General features: G+C 46.3%; 1 protein-coding gene across 2 annotated transcripts in view; it reads left to right on the top strand.

Moving 5' to 3' along the window:
- The window catches only part of arhgap22b (Rho GTPase activating protein 22b), a 31,796-nt gene extending 25,634 nt beyond the window's left edge, over positions 1-6,162 (top strand). For both annotated transcript variants that reach the window (XM_069719372.1, XM_069719373.1), the window contains 6 exons: positions 2,506-2,713; positions 2,804-2,936; positions 3,111-3,184; positions 3,354-3,475; positions 4,512-5,556; positions 5,918-6,162. In XM_069719372.1, the coding sequence (XP_069575473.1) occupies positions 2,506-2,713; positions 2,804-2,936; positions 3,111-3,184; positions 3,354-3,475; positions 4,512-5,556; positions 5,918-6,140 (1,805 nt within the window). In that variant the 3' untranslated portion in view covers positions 6,141-6,162. The remainder of the gene's footprint in view (positions 1-2,505; positions 2,714-2,803; positions 2,937-3,110; positions 3,185-3,353; positions 3,476-4,511; positions 5,557-5,917) is intronic.
- The last annotated feature ends 2,471 nt before the right edge of the window (positions 6,163-8,633 follow it).

The following is an 8,633-nucleotide window of genomic DNA, read 5'->3' as shown; positions in this document are numbered from 1 at the left end:
ACATCGAGAGCAGCTGAACAGCGAGGTGTGGGGTTGCAAAGGACTGCTATATTAATAGGGTATAAATGCAGAATAACACAGCAGTGATATAGAGTATTACATCATTAGTCCTATTTTAATCTCTGATTTTAATAAGACAGGTTTGAGCTCTGCTGGTGACTTCCAGAGCTGCCACGAATCATTTTCTATTATCAGTTTGTTTGACAGCATGCTTTTATCCATCCTATATTTACGCCAATTAATTAAATAATCTCAGTACACCAGAGTATCTACTTTATATTATATATTATTGACATTGTTTTCCACCAATTGTTATTTGTAATTCCAGCATTTTTTCCTTCAGCTGTGATTTAATGGCACCTGACGAGTGAATCAGCACAACAAGTGTTTGTCTTGATGAACACACTTACTGAAACTACCATTATTTAAATTACAGTAGCAGATTTCTTTTCCAAGATTTCTTGGAAATCCCTTGTTAAATTTAGAGCTAAATTTGGATGGAAAATTGATACAAAATAGAAATTAGCATCAAATTCTAATAATAAGATGTTCAGTATCCTACCTGATAATGTGTCAAATTACCCGTTATTCAAAGTTGCAGCAACAGATTTTAAAGCTACATCGCTTATTCCATATTTTTATGTACAAAATACTTGTTTTCGTTTTTACACACAACAAGCACACGTGTGTCGTTGCTAACTAACTGGGTACGGAAAAGTTGCAATTAGTGAAAAAGGTTAAATGGCTGAAAAAATGTCTGTCCATCAGTGTTTGACCATTTTTAAAGTTCAAATGTGTTAAAAAAAAACAACAACAACAACAACAACAAAAACAGATTAATGACTTGAATTGAAACTTGCTTTACACTCTTATTTCTTGCGGTTCTGGTTTAAAATCCAAACAACTGTAGGGCGACTACTAGGCGATTAGTTCGGGCAGAGGCACCCAGGACCTTAAATCCTAAATGCGCCCCTGTTTAGATGTACTAAAGCTCGTTTCTTCAGACAAAAGGTTTAACACTCATTAACTGTAGTCAGGGGCGTACTACACATTCAGTTGGACGGGCTCCTGCCGCCTAAATCTTTCAGATTGGATGTCTATTGAAATTGGGACTCCTATTTTTTTTTAACCATACTTGCTCTAATTAGCTTTAATAATTAGAAAGCACAGACTCTTCTCTGTATGTTTATGTTTGTGTTTGTCTTGAAGTCGGACAGGTATGCACACACACACACACACCCCTCTCTCTTTTCAGGCGGTTTGGTTCCTTCCACCTGGAGCAGCTGTGAAGTTGTTGTCAGCTGAATCCTTCTGAACTTTAGCTTTAACCACAATGAGATGTGACCAACCACTCAGATCAGGCCATAGATTTTAATACATTTTTAAAGTACTAAGAGTTTTTGAATTTCCCCTATTAAAGTGGCTTTAGTATCAGTGGTTACCACTAGAAACAAAAGTTTTGTCTTTTTGCTATTATCACGCAAGTAAAAAAAATATATATATATAAAAAAAAACGGACTCCTCCGAGGATCTGATTTACGTTGCAGGTACATTTTCAGATAAATGTCAACTTTTTAATGAAGATACCGGTGATTGGAGGAGGCGCCGGTTCCCTCACCATCCGGCTCGCTGGTATTTCCAGCCTCCCTCTCGGGTTCTCACACCGGAGGTGTCCGTCTGCCGGTTCCCGGTCCAGAATAGATCTGTCGCCAGCTCACAGCCTGTTCGTTAACAGCAGCAGCACCGCGGTCACGAGCAGGCTGACCTCCGCCGGCTGCTCTTTGCCCCAAACTCGACGTGTTGTCGCTCCCGTCTCTGCCGCGCAGGAGCGCGTCAGCTCCGGGGTCCGACGCCTGAAACCGGAACGGAAGAAGTCGGTGAAATGTGTTTTGGGGGGGATGATGCATGAGAAACGCTCCCTGCTGCCGTGCAGCTCCTGCTCGGTGATTGACTTCTCTACAAGGTGGAGGTTCTTTGGTGTGTCAATTACTTCTCCTTAAGTCAAATTCAAAATGGACATTTTTGCAGGAAAGTTTTTGTTCGATCATTCATTCATTCATTCATTCAATGTCTATCGATCTATCGGTCTGTCTATCTATCTTTTATTCCATTTTATTTTACCACAAGGAAGGAATAATAATCTGCACAAAGACGATATCTAGCCAACATAGATTTGATCAGTTATGGTTATGTTGTTATTTAATTAAAGTCCTTAACGTGAAAAACTGAGCACCAATATAATAATATGATAATCAGTGACTCTTGTTCCGGTTGCTTTAAAGTGGCACAATATTGGTACAATACTAATTTGACTTTGAGACACACTGTCAGATTCAAGATGTTCACAGATTCAAAAACAATGTTTTTTTTATTGTTTTTTTTTTTCATAGCTTTTGAATCTCTACTCTTTCTCTAAAATACATAAAACTCTCCTCCACCCCAGTGCTTCCAATGAATAAACCATCAAGCCGTCAAACTCTCTGAAATTGTCCGTTTCCTCTCCAGGGATATTTGGCCAGCGTCTAGAGGACACGGTGCAGTACGAGAAGAAGTTTGGCCCCCGCCTGGCACCACTGCTGGTGGAGCAGTGTGTGGACTTCATCAGAGAGAGGGGTCTGGACGAGGAGGGTCTCTTTCGGATGCCGGGGCAGGCCAACCTGGTGAAGGAGCTGCAGGAGGCCTTCGACTGTGGGGACAAGCCTCTGTTTGACAGGTGGGGTGACGGGATTTATGCGAGAGAGTGAGTTTCTGACTCTTGCAGACCTGATTGAATTCATTCTTGTTTTGATGGATTCACTTGCAGTAACACAGAGGTCCACACGGTGGCATCCTTGTTGAAGTTGTACCTGCGAGAGCTGCCTGAACCAGTCATCCCCTTCTCCAAATACGAAGACTTTCTGACCTGTGCACAGGTTTTGGCCAAAGATGAGGAGGAGGTTTGTGCAGTTCACCTTTGCTGTGTGTGTGTGTGTGTGTGTGTGTGTGTGTGTGTGTGTGTGTGTGTGTGTGTGTGTGTGTGTGTGTGTGTGTGTGTGTGTGTGTGTGTGTGTGTGTGTGTGTAGTAAATGCTATTATGTGTAGAGTAAGCACTTTAATTTGTCTTTTCTCAGGGGGTCCAGGAGCTTGGAAACCAAGTTAGCACTCTACCTCTACCTAACTACAATCTCCTCAAGTACATATGCAAGTAAGTCCGTTGTCATTTGTTACCACATGATAACATGTGATATCTGAAAAACATATACACAGATAAGAATAGGGGCACTAACATATTCACACATGTAGAATATAGTGGGTTTTTTTTGTTTTGTTTATGACCATCAGTTCTATCTTTTTACTTTGTGATCTCTCCTTAGATTCCTTGATGAAGTCCAGTCTCACTGTTATGAGAACAAGATGAGTGTCCAGAACCTCGCAACCGTATTCGGACCAAATATCCTTCGACCCAAGATGGAGGACCCGGTTACGATCATGGAAGGTATGGACAACCGTGTGTTCAAATGCAACACCGCAGTGTTACTTCACAACGCATTACTCCCGGCAGTATTACCACCATCAACTCTTACGGGGGGAGGGGGGGGAGCAATCAAGAAGTTCAGAGATCGCTCCTGTTGTGCGCAAACGGAGCGCAGCACCATGACGGGCACAGAGAAGGGGGAAGTTATAAAAGCCAGGGAGTGTCCCAAGTTACCTCGCATGATCAACAGCTGGGATTTTGGTGAGCAGTGGTCTGTGCACTCTCGGGATTTGAACATGGACCTGAAACTTGAGCAGAGAGTTCACGTCGAGTTCGTGTCAAAGTTTTGGGGAGACAGAAAGAAGTCACAGGGAGCCAAATCTCAGAACAGTAAGCGAGAAACTTGTGCATTTCCGACGCGTCGTGAGCGGCCGCGGCGTCACGTCGGAGGACCCGAAGGACATCGTGCCACGGTTCAGGTCATTTTCGACCGAATGTTTTCCCTCAGACACCTCAGATCGTCACAGAAGAAGTGTTGACGGTCTCACCCTGTGGGAGGAATTCACGGTGCACCGTCCTGCAAATGTCAAAAGAAAAACCCGCCTGGTTCCACTCCCGACCTGACGCACCTTCTTCGGTTTAGGACGGTGAAGTTTCACCCCTTTTCAAACGTGAATGCCACTCAAAACTATTCGCCCGGCTCCTTCCTTCTTCGCTGTTGATTTTCTGAAGCATTTCAAGGGTCTCTGTTGCCAATTTCCAGAGTTTGACACAAAATTTGAAGTGCGCCTTCAGGTCGTGTTCGTAGTGAAATCGCAAATGCGTACCGACCAATGCTTTCACAAAACGTGTGTAACAAAGTAACTTGAAATGCGAAGGCTTCCCCCTGCTCCGTGCACGTAATGGTGTTGCCTTATGTTGGCAGGCAACAGGAGCAGTCTCTGAACTTTTAGATTCCTTCGTATATACTAAACATGTTGCATGTGCATGAATATACTGAATATATTACTGCCTTACCTTGATAATATCCAGTCTGATTATATACCATATTGTCTAGGAACTTCTCTGGTCCAGCACCTGATGACGATCCTCATTAGGGAACACAACCGCTTGTACTCAGGGAGGGACCAGGAGGGACCCACTCCACCCCAAACGGAGATCCCCACCCAGGGGCAACAGCTCCAACACCGCAGCCTGGGAGCCTGGATCTCTGAAGAGGACCTGCAGAGCAGCCCTATCTCCAACCCGGACCAAGACCTGCACAGCAGTGCCTCGTCCCTGGATGCCAAACTGTGCGCAGCCGTCACTCCCACCCAGACCCAGACCCCGAACCCAAACCCAGGACCAAAACTGGGGTCTTCTTCAGGGAAGGGAGAGACGGTGGTCAGCCCGAGTAAACAAGCCAAGACCATGCCTTCCTGGAAGTACACGTTCAAAAGCTCCTCAGCGCCTCGTTCCCAGCCGCAAGCGAAGCAGAGCGGCGGCGGCGGCGGCTCTGTGGCAGATACAACCAGTGTGTCCTCCGGAGGTGGAGGAGGGGGAGGTGGGAGTGGAGGTAACTGGCTCATGAACGGTTTGTCCTCCTTGAGGGGACACCGACGCACGTCTTCAGGCGAGCGCTCCGCCCGTGATCGCGACTCAACCGGCTCCTCCCAGCGGCTGTCCACCTACGACAACGTCACCTCGTCCTCCAGCATGGGGAGCGTCCCCAGTGTGTCCAGCACGCCGTGGTCCACTTCGTCCTGTGAAATCTCCGTCCCCGACTCCGGGAACGAGCCTTCGGCGCACCAGAATTGTGGAGGTGGGGTCGAGGGTGGAGAAAAGGCGGAGTGGATGGAAAGCCCGAGGGAGGGTGACAGAGGAAGGGACGGAGGGACGACGACCGACCCGAGCTCGGAGCAGGACAGCTGCGAGGCCATGGAGCTGTGCAGCAGCAGTGCGGCCTGCAGCGAGAACGGGAACGTGGCCGTGGCGGCCGGGGTGCCGTCCATTATCATGACTGAAGACGGAGATGGGACAAACCTGACGCTGGGCAGTCTGGTGGAGGGACTGAAGGACGAGTTGAGAAAACAGAAGACCACGTATGAGGCCAGGATCCAAAAGTAAGTACATGAGGTAGTGGTGGGCATCACCAGAGGCTCCGCGATACGATGTTGTTCCGATACGTGAGTCAAGTTACCATAGTATTGTGATTTTAAACATTTGGCACTATGCCAAGTATTGCGATAACAAATTGCAGTTCTAAACGGCTTCTATGTCGTCTACATTTAGCTCCTAGAAAAGCTAAACTCTAAAAAAAAAAAAAAAATACCCAACTTGTTTGAACAGGCTTCGAACCAGAACTTTCAGTTTTCAGTTCCGGGAAGTACGTTGGAGACGCGTCCTTTTAACGGTCCGTTCAGCCAGAAAGTAAACGATCATTTGGATGACTCTCTTTGTCCGTACTCTGCTGTTTCCCCTCAGAGTGGAAGAGTCCAGCGCCGCTCTGTGTGCTCAGATGGAGCGTTTGGAACAAGAGATGGAGCAGGAGAGGAAGAAGCAACGCATGCTGGAGATCAAACTCCGGAACTCGGAGCGGGCACGGGAGGACGCGGAGAACCGCAACCGGCTGCTGGAGAAGGAGATGGAGGATTTCTTTTCCACGCTGGGGGATCTCGCCCTCGGGGCGAGGACTAGCGACATATGATGCAGCACGGCCTCTCGTCGGTCCGCGGGGGGGGGGGCGTTGTCTTTTCAAGGGCTCTCGTCCTCTTCGGTGGGTCGGGACGTTCCTTCAAAAGAAGACTAAAACAAGAAAATAAAGGAACCGTTTGTGTAAATTCAAAGAAACCTCGAAGGACGCTGAAACGCGGAGACGGTAGATGTCAAACTGGGATCGACCGTGCAGGTCTTCGTCGCGATCGTCCCCGCCGACCGGCGAGCGGTTTGGACTTCCTCGCGCGCGCTTGAAACCGAACGTCAAGAAGAAGAAGGCTCTCCGCGTCAAGAGTCCGGGGCTCGTCTCGCGAAGAAGGCGGTGTTTTAACATTTCAGGTGCCCCGTACAGGACCGGGGGAACGCAGTGTAACGTACCCGACGTCCTCTCTGCCGGGGAGCGCCGACTTCTCCAACCACTACTTTTCAAGGAAACTCGGCGAATGGATCTTTGTGCTGAAACTGTGAGACGTTGATGGAAACGTCCACATTCAACGCTGACTGATATTTTATCTTAAAACAATAGCGCGGCATTTTGGGAAACACACTTATTTGCCTTCTCGCAGCCGAGAAGTTTGACGATCGCATGTCTGTACGTCAAATCAGAAGCTCCGGCCGGCAGCTGGTTAGCCAAGGCTAACACAAAGATAACTTTTAATACTTATAAAAATTCCTAAAACGACTGAAACTGCAAGGTGTGTGGGTTGTTGTTTTTTTTTCCCCCCTGGAGGTGTGTACGGCCTTCGTGCTAACCCAAGCTAGCTGGCTCTAGCTTCAGGAGATGCTGCGATTTCTTCAGCATGAAGGCAAATAAAACTCAATTTCCCAAAATGTCGAGCGATTTCTTGTTCAGCGGGGTCGGTTCAACCTGAGCTGGAAAGACAGCGACTTGTTTTCTTTTTGTCCGGGCTCTGAAAACTACAAAAGAATTCCCGGAAAGAGACGTCGTTCAATTGTAACTTCTAACCACTAGATGTCAGTATTTCTGCGTGATTTGGGCGAACCGACCGGAACTACGACGGTAGCTTCAGCAGAGGTTCCTCCACTTGCGTTTATCCTCGTCGATATTTGTACCGCAGGCGTTGGGGTTTTTTGGGGTTTTTTTTTTCTTCTCTCGGGATTTGCTGTCAATTTGTACACAAAAGCAGGTTTTAAGAAAACTGGGTTTCTTTTGGAAGAAAAACTGAAGCATCACCAGATGGGACTTCTGCCACAGCTGCCTCTAACCTCTTCTTCGTCCTCAGGCCCTTCCAGTGCCTCTGGTCACCGTCTGCGTAGTTTCCGAGTCCACTTGGCGGCAAAGCCTCGGTCTTCGGTTCACTCCAACCCTCGCCGATGTCAATGTACCTTTTTTTTTTTAATGAACGGGTAACGCGACGGGGGGGACGATAGAAACTATTCCTCAAATGCATTTACAGCTTAGCGTACGCTGCCGAGCACGCGGGACTCGTTACAGTACACGGTAAAAACCAAAGCTGGACCGCCTCAGCCGTTCGCTCACCAGAGATCAAAACCGGCCTGCCTGGAAGCCATGTTGATTTTGGCACATGAAGCTGAAACACTGCCCTCAAAGAAACAATGGAGTTTCCTGGTCGTGCCTTCAGGGAAGTGTTTTGAAATAGGAAAAATGTAGTGTTGCTTGCTTGTCCGGAGATGTAGTGCATATATTTGCCCATAGTACACACAGTGGCTGCATTGTTATTACTTTTTTTTTTTTTTTTTTTAATATGGAACAAACTGCTGATGCTGATGAATCCCTAGAAGGTGCCAATTCTTGTGAAAGTGAATCGTGAACCGAATGGAAGTTTTGCATTAAGAATGTATCATTGTAGTGAATGTAATGTGTTGTTGACGAAACCAGCCCTATGAGAAAAAAAAAAAAAAAAAGGTTATTGATGAACAAAGGCAAAAAAAAAAAAACTAATTTACCATTCAACCTCAATTCCTGGTCCCAGCTGTGTGACTATAAACCGCTGGACGTGTTATTACCTTTGTTTCGATATGAATCTGGTCCATTTCAAACTGATTGTAACACTTGAATTTCTGCTCCCCAGCCTAATGAGGATTTGCAGGTTTCGGTTTTGTAAGAATTGCATGTGGTTACATTATTAAAAGTGTCTTTTTCAGCATCTTATCACCAATCAGAGGAATGTCCAGCAGTGTCATAGGCAACAGCTACTTCTTAAAGGGCCCTACGAGCAGTATCATTTTAAGTGAAAGTGTACTTTTGGTTGGACGATGTGACTATTTTATGAAGAACAAAAAGACAATGTTATATTCTTTTGCACAGGTTTACATGGTAATTGTCCTTTACGAGCTATCACTCCACAGTCCAGAATCAAATGGGCTGAACAGGTTCTTTAATTCCAACAGACATATTTTTTTCCTCTTGTGTATGTCTAATGACGAAGGCTAAATGTTTCTTATTGCTCTGCTGATCATCTATGGTGCTTATTTATTATGGATTTCCACTATTGTAATGAAT

The sequence above is a fragment of the Brachyistius frenatus genome, unplaced genomic scaffold (genome assembly GCF_029030835.1).
Source record: "Brachyistius frenatus isolate BFR_SWC_R1_liver_20210118 unplaced genomic scaffold, ASM2903083v1 Contig_213, whole genome shotgun sequence".
NCBI classification, from domain to species: Eukaryota; Metazoa; Chordata; class Actinopteri; family Embiotocidae; genus Brachyistius; species Brachyistius frenatus.
Note: the sequence above shows the minus strand (reverse complement) of the source record. Positions and strands in the feature narration are given on the sequence as shown.